This window comes from Pleurodeles waltl, chromosome 12, assembly GCF_031143425.1.
Source record: "Pleurodeles waltl isolate 20211129_DDA chromosome 12, aPleWal1.hap1.20221129, whole genome shotgun sequence".
NCBI lineage: Eukaryota > Metazoa > Chordata > Amphibia > Caudata > Salamandridae > Pleurodeles > Pleurodeles waltl.
Genome location: NC_090451.1, coordinates 278,667,379 through 278,690,248, shown reverse-complemented (window position 1 = coordinate 278,690,248; position 22,870 = coordinate 278,667,379). Strand labels below are relative to the sequence as shown.

Below are 22,870 nucleotides of genomic sequence, written 5' to 3'. Positions count from 1 at the left end.
CTTTAATAGTTAGGCAAAGGCAAATGCACCATGAGGAGCAATAAATCACTGGTAGAGAAGACAACTATTGGAGTTTCCGCCAGTAGGTGGTGCTGTGCATCTCCGTGCCTACGTCTGTCCACTCCAGAAGTGACGAATAGGGTTGCATATAAGGCTCCCCCACCCCAAGCCCACTGACATTACTTTCTTTCCATGACATTTTTGACAAGATATCTATCTATCTATCTATCTCAACTCCCAAAGCAGGTTTTGAACCTTGAAGGGACTGTCGCAAACAAATGTCTATGATAGATCTCTATGAGGTATATCTGTGGTGCCTGGTGTCAGAGCACGACTCCAGGGCCTGCAACAACTGTAACCAGATTAACCCGAAAGTATACGGAGCAGCGAGGTGACTCTCTAGGTTGCCAAGCATCAAATGACACTGTATCATGACCAGTCCAACTGGAAAGGAAGGTCCTGTTCCAGCTCTAAAGTCCCTTCCCCAGCAGGTCCTTGTCGCATTCAAAGTCACTCGCGAACTCTAGAGAGTGTACAAGAGTGTCAACATCCCTTCAGGTCTTGCTTCAGAAACCTGAGGAGTTGATTCTGATTTGGTCTTGATGCAACCAGAGTTTCTGGGTTTGTCTGCAATATTGCAGCAAATTAAGGCCTCTGGGGAGGCTATGCTGGCTATATTTCGGCACCCTTTCAGCACACACTGGTGCGCCTTCAGGTCCCAAGGATCCTCAGAGGCTTCTAATCAGGATCCCACTTGCAGGTTCGTATACTATGGCTTGAACCTGCAATGGGTTCTAAGCAGATTCCCTTTTCAACAACACTGGTGCAAATACTGTCAGCACAGGAGAGGAGTCAACACCTATAGCAATCTCTGACTCAGCCAGCTTCGAATCAACCTCGACCGAGGCTGCTTTCTGATGTGGTGCAGCCTCTAACCAATACCTCAAATTCTGATACCTGGCCCCTACCACGCAATAGAGCTCATACCTTACATCAGCTCTTTTGGTCAGACTGTGACAACAATGACTATGACGATGGAGACAAATTTACTCCTCCTTGAAGAGGATACTGAACTTCAGGATGCCGGTGGTCTGCATGCTTCCACAGACAGCAGGCTTGTCTTTCCCTGATGCTGCTACTGAGGAGAGGGCCATCTTTGCATAGGTCATGATTTGGATCGCAGAGGTCCTTGACCTGCAGATATGCAAGATATTCAGTACCCATATGTTGGAAGTTATCTATAGCGATCTCATGGTGTAATGATTAATGCTGTCAAACGATGGAGATAAGGTCTGCTATTTATCAAACACTTGCCATTGGATCACTTAGGATCATTGAGTGATTTGGTTCAAACCCTACTAACGGACCAAAAAGGAATCTGAAAAGGACTCTCAACCACAGGGTACCTGTGGCATGCTTCATCATGGAAGCCTTCATCCAAGACGAAAATGGTTCTGAATTGGTTCTAACTTGGTTGAGGGAGTGTTTGATATTTTTAACTGAGGGACTTTATTTAAGAAGATATCACAATTATCTAGAGGGATATCCCATAAGTTGTATTTATTTGTGTGTTCCTCTGGTATGATTCAAAACATACAAGTGTATATGTTCATGCTTGGAGATGATTATTATTCAAGTTTTAAGTGGCTATGTGCACTTTACAGCTGTTATTCACAAAAATGGTCACTCAGCCTCCGCCAGGACCAACAAGATCCCTTGTCATTCATGATGCAAACTCAACTGTAGTTCACACGACTAGAATAACAAAAGCACACACAAGCATGCATAAACTTGGGCATAGTAGATTCCAATTTGAAAAAGCCAGGTGTTTTCCCCAGAACAGGATTATTTTGAGCCCCAAAGTGGACAGGGACAATCCATCCTTGGAAGCACATTTTCGTCCAAGAAAGCAGCTGGTCGATTCACCTACCTCAGTCTTCCACTCTGAATGTCATTGTATGGGACAGCATTAGCAGGCACGACACCTGGTCCTGCAACTGCATCAGGCAATCCTCCCTAAGCAGTAGCCTGACTGGAGGACAGATGCTAATGCCCAAATGTTCCAGGTACTACACTCAAATAACCCAATCCAAAGACACCAAGATGACTTGGTCTCTGCTGTTCCTGATTTTCTTCAGGACTCTGAGTATGAGAGGTAGTGGTGGACAGGCATACAGGAGTCCCCTCTAGTACTCCACTCTAACCAGAACACATCTCAGAGAGTTAGCCTTTTTATAAACTCCAGTGCACAAAATATTTGATGCTTGTGTTCTTGATGTTGGCAAAAACATGTAGCTAGGGTACTCCCCATTGTTGGAAGATGCCATGGGCCATCTCAGGCTTTAACTGCTATTCAAAATATGCTAGGTGCTAGGGGCCGTGTTTGTCTGCACTAGAGTTCAAAGATCCGGCAATGTGGTTTATGACCAGGGAAATGCCCTGACACTCCTGCCAGCTCCAGAGATGAAGAACTTCTTGACAGAGGTCCCAGGATCCCACAACTCCCTACAGTACCATATGGAAGTGGTGCTGTCCATGGAAATCTTAATTACCCTCCCCCCCCCTCCTCGTCTGACGGTAGGAAGGCTTTCAGTACCAGGTGAATGGCCTAAAACTCCCAACAAGTTGATGTGAAGTCGGGACTCTGCTGAAAAACAGCCTCTTCTGATCTCTATCTCTCCCCGATGACCAGCCCAACCTAGCAGCCCACATCCGTCCCTACCATTAGCTCTGGGTAGGACAGGGATAGGGGACAGGTCCCGATCCAACTGCAGTCGACCAGCCACCACTGCATATCTTCTGCAGTCTCCTCTGAAACCTGCATGGTATCAGACAGTTTTCCTTGCACTCATGGAGAGTTCAGGTTCCACTGCAAAGCACCCATATGCCAGCTGGCACAGATGAAAAGCTGGATGAAGGAGGCCAAAAGGTGAAGAAGCCGCAAGCAACTTATTGAGACCCAGGACCAAATCTGAAACATCTGGAACACAGCCCAAATATCCTGGACTCATGTTGGAGGGAAGACCCGAAACTGTGTGATATCCACAACTGCTCAAATATAAAAGGAAACCTCTGCCAAGGAATCAGATGTGATTTTGGCATGTTGATGGTGAACCCCAACACTCATCTGGAGGTGGTGTATGACCGACTTTGGCGATTCTGCCTTCAACAGCCACTCATTGAGGTCAGGGAAAACTGGAATCCCGAACCACTGAAGGAGTGCTGTGACCATGCCATCAATTTTGTGAATACCTGAAGGGCACAGGAGAGGTTGAGAGAAGCACAGCAAAAGGAAAATGCTCTGGCATACCCTGAAGCCCATGGGAGTAAGTGGGACTACAGAATGGCTACAGAAAAGCAGATGTCCTCCAGGTTAAAAGCTACCATCCAGTCGTCTGAATCCAACGCTGACTGAACTTAGGAAAATCTGGCCATCTTGAATTTCTTCTTTCAAAACGTGTTCAGAGGAAGATCTAAAATACCTCGGTCATTCTTCGGCACAAGGAAATATTGCAGGTAACAGACAGTCCAAATTGGTGGGGCCAGAATCATCTATATGGCTCCAATTGCCTAATAGGCCTGGAACTTTTGAAGCCAGATGGATGTCCTTGAGGATTTTCAGGCTGGGAGTAGAGGCACTGGGGTGAATCCCTCTTGGCCTTCTTGTGTTTCTGCTTTAACTTACTGGAAGACTTGGACCTCGACGAAGACCTGCTGCGGGAAATGACTCGAGAACTGTGCCCACGACTTTGAATGGGAGTGGAACTTCCAGCTAATTTTGGTGATGTACAGCTTCCCCTTGGGTTCCCGGATCACCTTCGGGTTAATGAGGGCGCACACCTCACAAGATTAGGAGTTGTGCACTAAATCCAAACACCAGAGGCAGACCTCAAGGGGATCTATCACAGACATCTGTTTGTGATACTTCCTACAAGTCATAAACCCTGTAGTTGTAGGAGGGGACAGAGATCGTTTGCAAACTGGAAAAAAGATTTAGCAGAAAAATGATGTCAGCTGATGAGGAGAAAACTCGGAGGCAACTCTAGATCCTGGTAAAAAGACACAGAAAGGAAGAAACTGGTGTCAACTTGGAGTGGTGGCACTTATTTGCGGCTCAGTTTGTCACTTAGAGCTGGAATGAAGTAGACATAGAGCAGTAGTTGCCAGCGACCAGGAGCAATGCTGCTTAAAGCTTCTGGATTCAGTCTGGTATCTGGGGATTGTTTCAATTCTGCAGTTAGAAGTATCCATCAGAAATATTTTTAAGTGGCCTTTAAGACTCTGCACAGATTCACAATTCACCATCCTGGTGCCTCTACCTCCTGAGGAAAATGTTTGATAAATGCTCCAATTGTGGAAATTGTTTTCAAACCATGTGAAAACATTCCTTGCCCACAGTGACATCATACCCTAAACAGAGCACTTGTTTTCTTTAGTTTCACTGGGGAAAACACCTAGAATCTTATTATTCCAAGTAGAGGGCTGCACAGACACCAACACAAATGTAGAAATAGTGAAGACTCATGATGGCTCCCCAACACTTCAAGAGTGGTAAACAATAGTATCAATATCATGCCTTCGGGTGAAGTCAGCATGCTTTTATAGGTGTAGCAGTGTGGGTATAAGCAAGCGCTAGTGGCTGTATAAATACATGCATGGGATAAGACAAAGTTAAGCTTTGTAAAGGATTTTAAATCTGAAGTGGTAGAGTTTTAAATAGCATCTGATTCTGTAAAAGATCAACTGCTGGTAAATTGATGCTGTAGCATCTGGAAACTGTGGCAGACCAATATGTGTGTGGTTACTATTAGGACTCCACTATTCTCCAAGTAAGTTCCTTATCAACATTTTCTTACCATTGTCTTCCAAAAGGAAATAAAGTTGCGTATGGTTAATAGACAAAACAATCATTTTGAAAACTTATTTTGGATTATGCAAACTACAAAACAGTAACAATACAATTTCCTTCTGTTCTTAAACACATCTAAGCCATGGCAATAGTGATATTAAGCATATCTGATAAAAACTGATCACAACACTGCATATTTCCAATAGATAACTAGAATGGAAGGTAACGTTTTTGACTATTCATTACTATGTCCAATTCACAGATGGAGGCTACTAATTGTATTCTTGCTGGCTAAATGCGTTCCATGACTCGCTGTCTTGCTGCATTTAGCATTATTTTACCTTGTCTTCAGACTTGTAGAAAACCTTGTGAGGAGACCCTAGTGTGCTTAAAACATCTTGGCAAGAATCCCCAAAGTAGACACAGCGCTCCGATACCCGCATCTTAGCATCAGCCATTACCCCTGGCCCACTGCCTGTAGGAGGGAGAAGAGAGCAAGTTAATAGTTTATCTACATACTTACATTCTTTTCACCCATTATCCAATAAATATTTACTGCCTAGAATCATTTGTATGTTTAAGGTTTAACCTATAACTAAGTCTTTAATATTTGTGGTTTTTCGCTTCTAAAGTCTTTAGAGTTCATAATCTTGTTCCTGTACTACTTGCAACAGATGCAACTTCTCCTGAATTTTGTATCTCAGAACAATCGTAAACAAGTCAATTGTTACTCATTTATGAGCCAATCCTATGCTTACCAAACATTTCTACATTTTTTAATATGGGTCCCTCCCTATCCTGCTGCAACGTCTGCGGGCAGTTGGGACAGGTGGGTCTGCCCTGTCGTCGTTAAGATCTTTCTTGACGGGCAGATCACAATCGGTATGGATGCCGCCATTTGTGTCCATACGTAAGGTGCTGGAATTTGGGCCCCCCAGGGTTCTGCTTTAATCCTGACTTTATTTACTGTATATTTTTCTCCTTTGGCATCCTTGGTTATTCGTATGGTGTCCAGATAATTTCTTACACCAACGATACGCAGATGGTCCTGACGTGGAACATCTCATGTGCCCAGGATGGATTCAAATTTCAGTGGATGTTCCTGAGTAAACCAGTGTAACAGAGGCAAAATGGAGGTTTGAGTTTTTGGCTCCCCTCCTCCCCCACGGGGAGGTGAGATCTGGGCCACCTCAATTACAATCCTGTCCCCCAACCACCAGTGCCTCCTTTGGTGGTTAGGAACTTATGAGTGAAATTTTACAGCAATCTTTCCTTTAAACCTCAAGAGGAGAGTGTAGTCGGGACACGTTTTGGCCTTCTCCGGATGTTGAGGACGGTGATGTTTTTGCTGCCTGTTGCCTGCCAGATAATAGTGATCCATGCCCGTCACAACATCTCGGCTGGATTATGACAATGCCCTTTTATTGGGGTCTTCAGCAATATCTCATTAAAAAGTCTCCAACTGGTGAAGAATGCAGCAGCTCATCTCCTACTTAGGATCCCTGGGAACATTTCTGATTAGAAATACCTCATGGAATTGTACCAGTGCCAATTAAGGAGAGAGTGTATTTCAAGGGATTGTTGCTAGCACACAGAGCCTATTAGTGACACTCCCCCAAATATCTGGCCAAAAGACGTCAGAACTACCAGCCATCCAGAGCTCTTCGCTCTGCTGTGTGACTGCTATCAGGTGCCCAATCTAAGAGAAAAAAAATGGGGTGATTCCTCCTTGGCCATATTGGCGGTAAGGGGTTCGAGCTCTCTGCCTTTTCACCTTTGTGCGACTAAGGACGTAGTGTTTTTTAAAAGTAAACTGAAAACTTGGCTTTTTAATTCAGCATTTTAGCCTCCCTGATTACATCTGCCTCTACAACCATGTAGTGCCGGGACACTGCTGGAGTAGCCGTGTGCTCTACAAGTGCCTCTGATAGATTGATTCATACATCATTTTGTAAGATTTATAAAGTGTTACACATGCTTTATCGTGCAAGATGAATTGCACCATTTCACAGAGCATGTATTATTTATGCTTTCATTAGAGGTAGTCAAACAAGGAGTGGCACCAGGGAGGCCACCTTGGTCCTGAAGAGGAGCCTAGGGGTAAGGCTCTGAAACATGTAGACTAGGAAGTCAGGTACATTACATCCCCCACTTCCGCAGCCCCTTTTTAATCATATTGCCTCCAAGAGATCAATTAAATCATTGGAATTACTAGGAAACAGGTATTTTTAACTCACCCAAGACCCCACCACTCCTATCCCTCCTGTGATTCACATTGACAAGACTACATCAGTGATCCCACGTATCCCGTAGGTCATAGCATGCCCCGCTCCGTAGCAGAACGGGAAGAAACCCAATGATGAAGCATGCCACCAAGGGGTAACCCTGGTGGATGAGGGATTTTCTAACAGGAAAATCCTTTTTCCTATTCATCCAGTGGTAGTTCTTTTTAGCTGGGCCTCTTTTGCAATGTTATATAGGCTATAAGGAAGACATGCCCAGCCTCACAACCTCTTTCTACCTCTTTGTTTTTGTATACTCAGATATAGGTCATAATACTGAGTGATGCCAAACTATCATAGGCAAAATATGAACTAATATAATGACATGAAAGTACGCATGTATAAGCATAGATTTACTATTAACTCCACCACATCTACATTCATTGAAGATAGATATATATATATATATATCTCACTGAGATAAACAGAGGCGGCATTAAGAATGTAAATAAAATGAAATCTACCTATAACTACTTAGGTTCATGATATTGTGGTAGTCGATATTCTGGATGTTGGAAGATATTTAAAATTCAATATTGTCCATGTCAACACAATAGACAGGTTTACTAACAACGTCAGGAATAGCTTTATCAGTATAAAATGCCTCCACATGATGAATGAAATAACAGCCACAGCAGAAAATGCCAACTAACACAAAGAAAATATTAACAGCTATTAAGTTCCCCAATTCAGTTTGAAATATCATTCAAAGAGCAGCTTTACATATGTTTTGGATTTTAATCTTTTTGTTTTCAAACATCAGCCTATCAGTTTCCCAAATGCCTTGTTTATCATATATGCACTTTCCATGTTGGAGTAACACTCAAAGGAAATCTTGCCATTTTCTGGGAAAAAAACTAAATTTGGGGATAAGTATATGTAGTACTGTCATCTTAAAAATAGCTAGACCCTCTGAATTACTTTCTGTGAAGGGGTGTACTAGAGGGAGCTACTTCCAGGTTCTGGTGAGCTACAACTAGCTCCTCACTACTCAACACCTTCATGGCCCCTCTGAGCAGCAGGGTAATAAGTTCAGACTCTAAAACAGAGGTGTGTAGCAGACAACGTTCAGTGAGAAATGAGGCGGTCCATAGGGATGGACAAGAAAGTTGGGGCTTGGCCCTTGTGGGTTGGCTGAATGTCCCAATGATCTATCCTCACCATTTTCTAATTGATGAAAAAGTGAAAGACTCTCCCCTCACTGGAAGTTGGTGGCTTATGGAGGCAGTCAGAGGTTTTAAGGTGGCAGAGCCCAGAGAAGAGGGCAAGGACTGGATGTGATGCTGTAGTGTTAAATTTGTTTTCTCTAAAGCTGCTATATCAACCACTTCAACAGTGCAAGTGAATCACATAAAACAAAGTAAAAAGCTAGCATACTGGAACTCATACACTGGATCACTTGGTGGATAGGGGGCTAATCAGACATCAGATGAGATAGGAGAGTTAGAAACACATTCAGAGGGTGATGTTATCAAACAGTGTCCAAGACCTAAATGGTTATTTAAATAGGGGTTATGTTGTGGCAGAAGTAATAGCAATTTCTGCTTGCCTCATATCCTTGTAAATAATCATCCCAAGTATAACTTGAACAGATGGGTATTCAGACTTTTCTGAAAGCTAGTATGTAGGGTAATGTTTTTAGTTGAACTGATAGCAAGTTCCAAATATAAGTGGAGGACCCCGTACACAATTGCCTCAACATCTGTTTGAAACTCCTGTGTTTCCAGGAGCAGCATGTTCCCACTTACTGATAGTTAACACCACTCAATATCCTAGATCTGCCAGGTCTACTTGGTTGTATTGCTTTATATGTCAGATAACCTATTTTGAATTGTATCTGGCCCTCCAACTGAAACAGGTACACATTCCTATGATACAGGGAAATGGGGTTGTATCTCTTTTCTCACATCATCTGCACGGTTGAGTTAAGTATTGCTTATAATGGAAATCTACAGATAAGCGTAGACCCAACATTTTGACATGACTTGTTCTGGATGCAATTCTCACATGAGCAGCTGTGTTTAAATATTCGTTATAGAAGAGGTGCTTTATTTGTTTTACAGAATACAGATTAAAGTTAGCTGCTTGAGCTTTATGCTCGCTATTAATGCTATCCAATATTCACAAACTATGTAAAACCAAACAAGTTCACTGTTGTAGGAAGGTAGGGTCTGAATCCTGAATTTTCAGTTTCAATATTAGATTGGCATGCACTTTTTTCTTAGTTCGGAGTTTAGTTTTAGACCATTTTCCGTTATCTAATTTTTCCAATTTCGTCTGCAGAAGGATGATGTCTTGCAGTGACAATAGTTTAGTGTCTTTTGGGTCCCACACTACTCCTAAAGGAAGTTACATTTTGTGGGGCATATGGATCAGCTAAGACAATGGTCTACTCAACTTTTGTGCCTGTAACACCCTCAAAACCTCCTGTACTGCTGTTGGAATGGGCTCTCTGAGGAGGCTGCGCCCAGCGAGCAGGCCAGCCTTCTCTCTACTGCTCATCAAGTGTTCCATGGGTGAATCTCCTTTCTGGCTGAACAGCAGCTTGCAATCAAAGGGCATATCAATAAATGTAGCTTGGGCAACTCCAGAGAAGCCTCTGGAAAGCACCAAGTGTGACGCCACAGCGTCACAGCTTTTCTTGGCAGGAATTACTAAGTGTTGACCTTTACAATGTGTTGTAATACCATGCAGCGCTTTACCACCCAATGTAGTGAACCCTCTTTTTAATATGGGTTCCCTTTTTTCCTTTTCGGAGGGGAAAGGGCTAACACCCTTCACCTCTTCCCACCGCTGAACCCTAAAAACCCTAACCTCCCTTCCCTTCTAACTGCCTTCAAACCCTAAAAAACCCTTACTTTACTTTACCACTACCCTCCCCTGAATCCTAAAAACCCCTTACCTCCCTTTACCTTCTCCAAAACCCTAAAATTCCCTTACGTTCCTTTATCTCTACCCAACTCTAAACCCTAAAAACTCCATACCTTGCTTTACTACGACCCAGCCCTCAGCCCTAACCAAAAAAAAAAAAAAATCTATCTTTACCTGTACCCTCCTCTGAACCCTTAAAAATAAACACTTACTTCCCGCCTCTCAACCCTTAACACCTTACTTCCCTTTACCTTACCTCTGCTTACCGATACCTTCCTCTTAACCCTAAAAACCCCTTACCTTCCCCTTTATGGCTACCTGCCCCAAAACCCTAAAAACTCACCTCCAATAATATTACTCACTCCTAAATCCTACGATAACTGTTGCTCCCTTTAACTGTACCCTCCCCTGGACCTGAACAAAAAAAAAAATCCCTAACTTTTTACCCTCCCTTGAACCCTAAAAACCCTTACCTCCCTTTACCACTACCCACTGCTGAACCTTTAAAAACCTTACCTACCTTTGCCTCTACTGACCTTACTCCTGCCACACTGAACCCTTACCTTTCCTTAACCCTTAAATCCCTTTTATTTTAAATTACGTAACTATGACATAAAAAAAAAAAAAAAAAAACCTATGTAATTACCAAAGTACCGCTGTGTGGTACTTACTTGTGTGGTAATGCCCTGTGGGGTAGAGACTGCATACCCACAGGGTGACATCTGTGCCCATGGACGGAGCTACTGTGTCTGCCGATTCTCAGCTGCACTTCAGGATGTGTTTGGAAGTGTACAAACCATTGTTGACTAGGCTGAAGGTTTATTCATGTGGTCTGGAACAGAAGTGACCACCAGTTTTGATAGTTTCCAAATTGAATGGGCATAGTGGCTTAGTCTGTGCATGGTAGTTACCATGTGGATGGCGATGTTGCTAGAGGCAAAGACAGTCCCAGACAGTCCAGACTTTAGAGTCTCAGTCTGGTGGGGCTGTGGGAAAGGCATTTGGTTTTAATTTTGCAGAGCAAGCTTGGAGAACTACACTTTCGGCTGAAGGGTCTGACAACAAGAATTTCAGTTCACATAGTGGAGGCCTGTGTTGCCTATTTTAAATTGACCTGTATGCCCAGAAAGGTTTTCTCCACAAGCAGACAGGAAAGATTCTAATAATACCACAATGATGAAAAGTAGCAGAGTATCCACAATTGTTGAGGTCTGCAAAATTGCATCCAAAACGCCTTCTAGGAGGATAATTACAACACCAATGTTTCTGCCACTTTTCATGCCAATGTAGGGAACAAAGGGTCTTCCTTAAAAAAGGGTGTGGGGAGTTTTAGAGGGGTATGGGATATTGAATTCTGTAGACAGATCCAAATCACTTGAATTTTTGTAAGACTAAGTGTAGGCCACTGTCAATATAGTAAAAAGGGATGAGGCTGTCAGTCACCAAGCCATTTTCTATGCAGCCATAATACAGTGACACACGAGTGCCAGAGTCAGGCTCAAACATAGTTACATGAGGGCAAATCTCTGGGCCCAGGGAAGAGGCTCATCAGCAAAACAGCCCTTAACCTTCTCTTTGATCACTTGGATGATTTCAACAGATAAAAAGTGGCACCAGTGTCATAGATAGAGTTGAACAAAGAGGGGATGGTACCTTCAATAGCACTGATTAATTTGGAGTCACCAAACCAACAGGAAAGGGTCTACCTTAAGGAGAGGACCAGAATGTACATGAGCAAACCTTAAGATAGCCTGTAAAGGTAACTGAAAGGCCTCTAACTGAGCAAAGTACATGGAGCTGAAAATTTCTGCTTCATCATTTTGAATGTCAGAATGAGCTCATGTCACAAGGAAGTGCACCTGTGAGAGACATGGAAACCTATAATGGTCCTGGGTGCAAGACGTTCCTTGATTAAGAAAAGGAGGTATCCTTCCTACTACTTCTGTGCTTTCTGTGGTACGATCCCTTGGGTGCACATTACATGTCCTGAGATTGACCTAACAATGAAGAGGAATGCTTTGGCATGTCTCTCCGCGGCTTGGCCAATAATGACTTGGCCAAAAATACCTTGGCCTTACCCTCAGCGATGACCTTCAGGTGCAAAAAAAGAACAGGACTTGCAGGCCAGAGGGTTGTGATAGGAGTCAAGGCACTACATGCAGATGACATGCTGATCCAAAGAGGGCATCATCTCCTAGCAACAGGCGATAATCCTGAAATCTTAGGAGACATTTGGCTCAGTCACTCTTGAAAAGTTGATGAATTGTAGAAAAACAGGAACCAACATCAGAATATCTATTAGCTCTTTCGATACTCCAGTGTCATTACATCTGATAGGTGGAGACGGCTGAGGCTGTATGGCGTCACCTAGCAATGCTTGAGAGCTATTGTTGGGGCAAAAGTTTCTGGATCCAGTCTGCCACCTAGAGGATATTCACAAGATAACATATTAGGTATCTACTGCATACACATGTATGTAAAATTTAGACTAGCTGATTTGCTGATAGGAACTTGTAAGTGCAAGCGATTCATGCACAGCTATATCAGGTGTGTTCATTTGTGACCTACCACCTGTAATGGCTGTTTAATGTTTATGCCCTTTTAGAACGGAAGACTTATTTTAATGCATAACTGATCAAGAACAAAATGTGTTTAGCAATTTTCATAAGTCATGCTAGAAATGGCCCTTTTCTGTTTTTCCAGTATCAAACTATTTAGTGCTGCACTGATCTAAAATGCTGACACTCAAGTAAATGAAGTCAAAAGCTGTAATTAAGGATTAATACTTTGTTCCTCTCCTTGAGATTTATAGATTGACCAGTCAGATCTTAAAGGTCTCAAGTCATGTAAATAAACGTTTATATGTTTATTCGTTTCATATCTTGATTATATATTTCATCCTTTATGTGATTACTATTTGTGAATTAATCTCTGGTTTTATGGAATAAGTCTGGGCTTAAACGAAAAAAAAGTCTGACTGACATGCTTTATTTCCTGTAATACAGACTATGAGCTAAATCTATCTCCACAACCAAAGGGTATTCCCATAAAAGGAAGAGATTATGTGTCTCAATGTAAACTCCCACCTAGTGAATGTACCTGCAGTAAGCAAGCGGAGTCGTAAACCTGAGACGCCGGTTCCATCTTGCAACACATCAACATTTTCTGCGTACACGTTTCCGAGGAAACAGCCAAGTGGCATCACTGGAGCCCTGAAAAAAAAAATCAGTTCTTCAATAGTAATCAACTCGAGAGGGCGGTTTAACATAAATTTGTGCAGTCTAGGTAATCTCTTAATTCCAAATACCTAAAGGCACATACCAGGCTAAACATTTATAGATCAATAATTGATCAATTAGCTATTCCAATTAGCGAAACTTTATTTTTTAAACATATCAGTGTTATAACCCATTATTTACTCAAGTCTGTGGAAATGTACCTATAATCAAGGGTAGTCTGTATATTTATTTGAATAGCAGTCAGGAGAAGCACGTTGATATCTGAATTTTGCAGTCATTCAGGGCAGATCGTTCTAAGTCAAACAGGAAGATTTAATGGAAAACAAATATTAGAATGTCTGGTAGAAGGCATACATTAGTAGCTTCATTAGGTGGCGCTCCAAAAATTACGTACCAACAAAGCATTACAAACCACAACCTCAGTCAATAATTGCAGCGATTGGCCCTCAACTAACACATGAGCCCAAGTGGCAGGGTAAGGACTGCAAGAAGGGTAGGAAACAATGACTATCATTATTGTCCAATCAATTTCAATTCCTTTATCCAGTTAAAAGTCATAATCATACATAAATACATTTAAAACAAGAGAGCCTCGATTGAAACCAGCCACTACACAAGTTCCTGACAGATAAAAATAGATTGAAAACACAATTGATTCAAATTTGTCTTATCAAAAGTTTTCTTTGCTTAGGAGCTTGAACTAAAACAAGCATTTGAAATGCAACGGGTCTCGCTTTTGCTCGAGTTAGAGCTATTAGTGTTGTAAACTCCTAACCGGACTTTTCTTTCCACTTAAATTGAAAGAAAAAAAACAAACTTATGCAATCAGGCTATGTAAAACCCAGCACAATCGTGCGGCGTGGAAAATAAAAAGATAAAGTGCTGAAAACATGGAGCCTCGTACGTTTTCAGTAGTTGGCCGTTGTGCTAGAGGAGGGCTAAACACCGGAAAAGGCATGACATATGCATGCCTTTCACTAATGAAATTAAGCGGATTTTAAAAGGCAAGCCCACAAACCAATGAAAGTAACAGGTGTGACATGGGCGTGGTTAAAAGCCCAAAGAGAGGTTACAACAGGGACGGAGCGCTTGTGCACTCGACCGTAAAAATTAGCAACCGAAGAACAAATGTGAACATCAGATAATATTTGTAAGTACCTCAAAGCTGGGCGAACCTGCTCAAAGCCCTTACCCATTGACAGAGAAACAATAAAATCCCACCCAGGCTTTTTTATAAAACCTACAAAACATGGACCAGGAGATATCTAGCAGACCTGTTGGAATTGGGAATCAACAATAATTGATGCACTACATTAAATCTAAAATGGGTTAGCAAAAAATTATGATATGCATTTTGAGCAAACCAAAGATATGGTTCCATTGAAAAAGTAGTCTGTATCAAAACTTAGCCCGTACAGATGGTTTGGTTAACTCCTCCTCTTTCCTTAGAGATTGTCTCCACCTAAGGTAATTTGTGCGAACCCACAATAGATTGGCTTTCACCATCTCAGCAGGATTGTCAAATGATTACCTCCCATCTAATTTGTGAAAGCAGCTCCTAACATACCTCGGCCAAGGAAGATAGTTCCAGTTGTCCAGGAAAGAATAATCCTTCACAACCAGTCTATTTAATTTGCATTCCTGTCGTCTAATGTGCATTCCTTGTCTGTTGTAGTTTCAGCTATACTTCCAAGCAACTGCATATGCTTTCATGTTCTCAATCTGCCAATTAATTTGCCAATTTTTAATTTCTGTCCACCGATGGTCAATACTGCACTTCTGTCACAGATCATTTGCTGATAAATGGGCTTCCTGTGTTCACATTCAAATTATTGGTGTGTTCCAAGAGAGATTCCGGAGTAGTCCAAGGCCAGTAGTGCTCTCAATGTTTGTATGACTGCCCTAACATACTGTGTTGCTTAAAAAGTCTGAAACTATGCCTCCAGCAACAAAGGTTGGTATAGGTACCTGGAGGGCTGCAACCTTTCAACAGGGATGGTTGGGTAAACTATCAAGCCACACTCCCTTATGGATAGGCGCCATTTTACCAGAGGTAATTTGGCTAGAAGGATTCAGAAATGAAACTGTATTGTAATTTCACTGTTGGGAAAAGTTGTGAAATGCAGTGCTTAATCTGAAAAGTGGTTGCAGGTGGGTCTCTCCAGCACTCTTTTTTGGGGACTGGCACATATTTTTCCTAATTAAAACTTTGACACAGAGCAAGAAAGATTAAAAAAACAAGTGAGAAGAGAGTGAAGAAAAAGACAGAAAACAGTGACAACGAAAGAAAGGAGGGATGAAAATCACAGGAACAAGAGAGATACACATACAGGTAGTGTCTGGTGGTAAATTAAAGAGGATGAGGTAGAATGACTGCTATGCACCCTTGATATTCGACAAGCCAACATAGAACAGCATAAGCTAGGGGCTACTCAGCAAAAATTTGGACCTGCGCTTATTCTTTTACAAATTAAGCGCTGGTGGAACAGTATATTAAGGTTTTCCTTAATACTGAAAAGGAATACAGACTTATGCAAACACTCTTTTATTGCTACCTCCCAACACAGGCATGCTAACACACACTATCTAATTGATCTGGCAGGTGTGCCAGATTTCAGCCCTTTGGATGCCAATTTGGCCATGTCTAGGCTTCCCTTTGGGAGAAGATCCGTCATTTACATAAAACACTGGTAATTGTCATCCTCAATGCCTTTTGCTCGAACCTCTGGGAGACCTGGGAGAGGGATGTTGGCTCGTTGAAGGACAAGGAATAGACAGTCACACTAATGGCCTCTTGTGAGGTCGCAATTTCCAATAGATTCTGTCGCATTCAGTTTAATATCTGCATAAGATTGACCACAAAACAATTTTGGTCCTTTGGACGTGGTGTAGGTAGAAAATGGTATTCCAGAATTTAGACACTCCAAACACGTACATAAATCAAATCTCCCACATTTAATGGATCTGAGACAGTGTTGAACCTCAACTTCATAAGGCAATGTGCCCTCGCGTCAGAACACCTCCCCAAACATCAAATCAACAGAGTAAGACACTTCATTAAGTAATGGGACATCCATCTTGTCCAAGATGACATTTCAGACAGAAACGAGTAATAACTAAAGTGCGTTATTAAACAAACTTCTATACATCATAGGAAATGGTGTTTGAAAGGCAATTACACTATACCAGTATGTAGGTATAAAACCTTTGTGAATATGTACCTTATACAATGGAAAAGAGACAGAAAAATATAAATCTTAAAGATACTTGATCAGTGGCCCGAGGTTGGAGTGCCTTGGTTGTGGCAGAAACATTCTACCACATGGTTTGGGGCTGTAACATTTGAAGAAGAATGATAAAGGTTTGCACCCATCCCCCGTGGGAGCTTTTGTTGGAAATGTGGGATAATGTTTGTAGGAAGCTGGCCTGGTGTGTGGTGAGCACCTTTGCTGTTATCACCTTATACCAGGTCCAGGTATCTCCTATTAGTGAGGTGTAGACTGTGTCTAGGAAGCCAGGGGTCTCTAAAGGTAGCTGTGGATGAGCAGCCAAGACTTATCTAGGAGACATGCAAAGCTTATGCAACACAACTACAGTCACACAGCACTTACACACATGACAGAACCACACAGTGTTACAAAAATAAAGGTACTTTATTATGGTAATACAAATACTAAAATACTGTACAGGCAATACTCCTGTAGAAGGGGAGTAAACACACTATTATATAGACATTAGAAGTCAGGAATTGGCATAGAAAACAGTACAAAACAGTGAAATAACAGAAAATAATGGAGACCCTGGGGGAGACCAAACCATATACCTAGTAAGTGGAATGCGAAAGTCAGTCCCCCACCTAAGGAAGTGGACTCTGTAAAGGGGAGCTGGAGGAAATAGGAACCCCAAAAGGTAAGTACCAGAGTGCCCCCCAGCGACAAGGAGAGAAAAGGTAAATACCTGTTTTTTCCCCACACCCACAGGTAATCTTTGTAAAAGGACTGTGCAAGACCCAAGCAAAACTGGGAGGAACAGAAGATGAATCGTGACAGGACACGACCTGAAAAAGAAGGGGACCAAGTCCAGTTCGAGTTAGGTTGTCAGGTTGGGGCTTGAGTCACTAACCACCCTTCTGGAGATGCAGGACCAGGTCGTCGATGAAGACCAGGACTCGGCTATGCAGCACAGGAGCTGAGAAAGAGTTCCAGGACTGATGCAATCGATGTCCCACTTCGGAAGAGTTGCAGTCAGTCAGTGGTGTGGGAAAACCACCAACAAGCCTTGGCAAAGGCAAGAGTGGCAGATGAAGAGTTTCAGAGCTGCCGGGGACCAGGAAGGTCCAGGGGGACTCAACCTACAGAGGGGAGTCCCAGGTGACCCTCAGCAGTGAGTATAGTCAGACGTCGAGGATGCAGCCCCCACAGGCAACTCACAGGCAGGAGGCACAGGAATCGCAGTGAGGCCGACTCAGCACATCTGGAGAGGATTCCCATGTCTCTGGAGCAGCATGCAGGAGAATGTGCTTTGCAGGGAAGAGTGCTGGAGGCCGGCGCTACATGGAGCCTGAAGATCCCTTAGAAGAAGAGCCAACAAGCGTTGGTAGCTGCAAGAGTCGAGGTGCACAGGGGTACTGTTCTGCAAGGACTTACCATCTCTCAAGTTGGAGAGCTGGTAGAGAGGACCAAGGGGACCACTCCAGACCACCACCTGTGTTGCATGATCCACGCAGTTTTGCAGGAGAAAAGATCCGTGCAGCCGGTCATCACTGCAGTTGTTGCCTGCGGATGCAGGGGAGTGACTCCTTCACTCCAAGGGAGATTTCCTCTTGCTTCTTCTGCAGGCTGAAGACTCAGAGGATGCACAGCCAGGAAAATGTTGCAGTTGCTGGAAGGAGCCGGAGAAACAATGTTGCAAAGCGGAGTTGTCGCTGGACTTGCAGAGTGTCGGTTCCTGGAGGGTCCAATTGCAGTCCCGGTGGACAGAAGATGAAGTAAACCATGCAGAGGAGTCCTTCTGGAATCTTGCATGTCGAATCTGAGGACCCATTCAAGAGGGAGACCCTAACTATCCCATGAAGGGTTATTGGTCACCTAGCAAGGTGACCACCTATCAGGAGGGGGCTGTGACATCATCTGCCTTACCTGGTCACTCAGATGCTCCCAGGGGCCTCCCCTCACCTTGGATTCAAGATAGCAAAATCAAGTGGCCACCTGGAGGAGCTTTGGGCACCACCTACGGGGTGGTGATGGACAGGGGAGTGGTCACTCCTCTTTCCATTGTCCAGTTTGCACCAGAGCAGGGGCGGGGGTCCCTGGACTGATGCAAAGCAGGTAATGCAAGGAGGGCACCAAATGTGTCCTTCAAAGCATACTGGTGGCTTGGGGAGGCGACCCCACCCAAGCCATGTAACACCTATTCCCAAAGGGAGGGGGGTGTTGCCTTCCACTCCCAAAGGAAATCCTTGGTTCTGCCTTCCTAGGCTTGATCTGGTCACGTAGCAGGAGGGCAGAAACCTGTCTGTAGGATGGCAGCAGCACGGGCTGCCAGAGAAAACCCTGCAAACTGGTAGGAGCAAAGCTGGGGGTCCTCTAAGGAACCCCCAGGATGCATGGAATCATAAAACCAATACTGGCAACAGTATTGGGGTATGATTCCAACATGTTTTATACCAGATTCGGAGTTACCATTTTGTAGCTGGACATAGGTAGTGACCTGTGTCCAGTACACGGGTAAAATGGCTTCCCCGCACTCACGAAGTCCAGGCAAATAGAGCTGGAGTTCGTAGGGGCACCTCTGCTCATGCAGAGGTGCCTTCAAACACAGGTACTTGCACCCTGCCCTCTGGGCTAGGAGGGCCTGCCATAGGGGGGTATATAGTGACCTGGTGCAATGGCATGTATTGAAAGGGTGCATGCAACTTGTCACACAGGCTGCAATGGAAGGCCTGCAGACACATTTTGTGTAGGCTCCCATGGGTGGCATAATACATGCTGCAGCCCATAGAGAACCCCTGGTGCCCCAATGCCCTGGGTACCTAGGTATCATATCCTAGGGACTTACATGGGGGAACCAGTATGCAACTGTGGGGTGTACTAAGTCAGGGACAACCAAATTTAGAGGGAAAAAGCACAGTTACTGGGGTCCTGGGTGGCAGGACCCCTGTGAATCCAGTCAAAACACACTGACAGCAGGCAAAAAGTGGGGGTAACCATGCCAAAAAGAGGGTACTTTCCAACAATTGTATACATAACTTTTTGCATTCTTGATCTGTACCTGGGGAAAATCTGTGAAACGTTGTTTGTCATCATTTCTGCATCCCTTAATCAATGTGCATCCCTTAATTAATGTGTGATGTGCTGTCATGGACTCAATGTATGATTTAAGAATCCATATTATCTACAAAACCTAATAAATGTGTTTAAAAAAAAAAAAGAGGCTGATACTTTACCAACTGGATGTTTGCACTAGAATAATACATTTAATATGAATTCATTATCCACTGGTGGCCTTCCCCTCTATGTCCTTTGAATATTGCAAAACACTGCCAGTATATCATCTGACCAGATGTACATTCAGCAAATATCTCTCAAGTAGAATAGAAATTACAAATGTGACAGTAACTGCAAAAACACAAATATCACATTGTACAATTATGTGGGTGGTTACTACAAAGACACAATAGCCACAATATAAAATAAGAAGGTATTTGTGTTTTTGTAGTAACAAATCACAACTGTAATGTCTATTCTACCTGAGAGATACTTGCTAATTGTATGTCTGATCAGATGATACGATTAAATATTTTGACAAAATTCAAAGGACAGAGACGGAAAGTTCATGCTAAACGTGAGCAACACTGTAAAGCTTTAGATACAAAGTAGACATGACGGAGAAAGTCACCTATACAGGGCAAAACCGCTTATTGACATCTGTAATGAAATTAAAGTACAATGATATCGTCCGTCCCAGATTAAAATCTACCGGGGCCTTAAAGGAAATTAAGTTCACAAGCTAATGGTTTGATGAAGCAGATAACAAGCAGGTGTATGAGCGATTTGGAAAGAATCCAAATACAGAACCAATGACTCACTTGGGGTAGGTTAAATTGCAAAGCCCTGCGATGAACAAGGACAATATTAGAAGGATTTCACATTGTAGAATCATAGAATGCCTCGGAAAATCTTCCAGTCCCCTTTCTAGGGTGAAAATCAAACCAAATAAACGAATGATTCACAGAAGAAAGCACTGCACGCTTCTTCAAAAACCCAAGAACCAAGATATTATGTTTTTTAACATTAAAACTGTTATAGACATACACCGAACTACAAAGAAACCAGAAAGAGATCTCAGGGATGAGCAAGAGCCAGTGAACCCGACATCTAAAGGATGGACTTTTGTGGATGGCTTACCATACAATAACACCATGTGACAATGTATCTCTAATTCTCTTGCTGAAAGCATGCTAATCTAACATTCATCAAACTCCTGTGTATGGGAAGTCTTCCTTCGTATTGAAGGCAGCCAGGCAGCATAGATTAGGAAATTCTTTGACTACTCCTGAAGTATTAAAGGCATGTGATCATTGAGGAGCAGTGGCTTGTAAAGAACTGAGATGTTATAGAAAAACAAAAAAAACTCACAAGTCTGCATTGTTCTTCTTAGTCACTATCCCTTCAGGCATATGAGCAGCAAGAAGAGAAGCTGATATGGTTTCATGGTAAGGAGCAGACACTGAAATCTCCTGGAGAATCTGGTTGCACAGAAAAGAAAAGCAGAGCAGGCGAGGGTTCCTTCAGCACTGGAAAACACTGAGGTGACTCAAAACATTAGAAATTAGTATTCTGCAGGAGAACAGGAGGCATGTGCTCAGCAGATTTTTAGCTGCTGCCTTACATCCTGAAGTAATGCACATGAAGGTACATGTGTCCGTCAAGCTGAATGATGCTTGATGAGGATGGACCAGAGACCTTAATCAAGACAATATTTCCTGACACAAGAAAAGGATTTTCTGAATGAGAACTACACACTTAATTCTTGTTGAATCCCAAGACTTTAGCAAATTTGCTACTGAATACTTTGGGCAATCACTTTCAGTCAAGAAGGGGGGCTATATCTGAGATTTTGTTCTTTGATCCACTTAGAAAAGGCATCCATCTTCCTACGAATGTGGAATAATTCATTTGAACCTGACTCACACATGAAACGAGGGGTTATTTCTGGCAGCCTGACTTCAGTCTTGTCTTCTACCGATGCCGCTTGAACTGCGAGATCTTTAATTGCCCAACCCTAAGGTGCTGAAAATGGGGTCTATTTTTTATTTAAACTTTTCCTTGAATGCTCAAGTGAGTGAAGTTTCATCCACGGGTTTCCTGCTTTTTGGAAATTCTGTGTGTGTTCATTGATCCTTTGCCCTTGAGCCTAAATAGATGGTTGCTATAACCATTTTTGGCTTATGCTTAGACTATAGCATTTCCCGAACTTCTATTGCTAAGGTTCAGACTCAATCAGAATAAAGTTAAATAAAGAGGAAAGATTCAATCTAGGTGTACCTCCTTGTGCATTCTTTTATTCCCATCTCACCAAACTTCAATCAATATCTCTAAGCAAGTGCATTGTTTTTTGAGGTGTGGTCAAAGCAAATGCTCCGTTTTAGCCACCGGCCTTGCTTTTGTGTAAGGCCTTTTCAGTATTCAACACAAAGTTTTTGAAATCCTGCACATTGTTCTCTAGCTCACAGAATCATTCATCTTCCAAAAGGCAGCTAACAATATGGCTGTTTACCTGCTCCTTACAGCTGGCTTGAAGTTTTGCCTTTAAAGCGCAAGTACACTGTTTGAATATTTCCACGCTTTATACTCTAAATGCCATTTCAATTTATTTATTAATGTGACAATCCCATTAATGAATGCAGTACAATAGCTAAACAATAGGCATGATTCACAAAGGGAATTGTATACTCACTCTCCTAGAAGTATTATTCCTGGCTGGTGCAGAGTTATGCTTTTCCTTTTTCAAAGAACTCAGCAGAAATATGCATGTGACATGGTACCAGGCACAACTTTCCTAGTGTCCCACTGAGTCAACGTGGTTTATTTTTAAAGGCTGCCATCTCCCAAACATGTAACTGTACATAGTGCACTATTGAGCCCTTCTGAAAGATAGCCGGGTACACAAATACACAATTGTAATTTTCTTTTTTCCACCACAAGGAGAACATTTTTCCTTGTGAAGAAATCCTTTCCCCTACACCTATTTAGGGTGATCCATTCGTCTTTGTGACTCAAAAGGGGAGTTACTCCAGGCCATTGCTAAAGTTAAATGGATTATATGCAGGGTGGCAAACAGTAAGGAAAATGCTACTTACCAGTAGACATCTGTTCATGGCATTTAGCACAGTAATTACCATGCTTTACATAAGCTTACCATGTAGTGTTGGATTCGGAGGAATGCAACTTGTTTTTGTTCTAAGAATATTTTGGAGCCTTGGGATCGAGTGACTACCTCTTGGTAATACTGCTCATGGCCATTGAGTCCTTTGTTAGATCGTTTTTCCGCCGGAGAGTAAAGTAGTGAAAAATATATAGTAGGATAGAAAAGATGTCCATGCAATGTATTTACATATATATATATAC

General features: G+C 42.7%; 1 protein-coding gene across 2 annotated transcripts in view; it reads right to left on the bottom strand.

The window, feature by feature from the left end:
• PHAF1 (phagophore assembly factor 1) overlaps positions 1-22,870 on the bottom strand; it is a 262,744-nt gene that overhangs the window by 75,807 nt on the left and 164,067 nt on the right. For both annotated transcript variants that reach the window (XM_069216171.1, XM_069216172.1), the window contains 2 exons: positions 13,102-13,214; positions 5,191-5,324 (listed from right to left, as the gene is read on the bottom strand). In XM_069216171.1, coding sequence (XP_069072272.1) covers positions 5,191-5,324; positions 13,102-13,214 — 247 coding nt within the window. The remainder of the gene's footprint in view (positions 1-5,190; positions 5,325-13,101; positions 13,215-22,870) is intronic.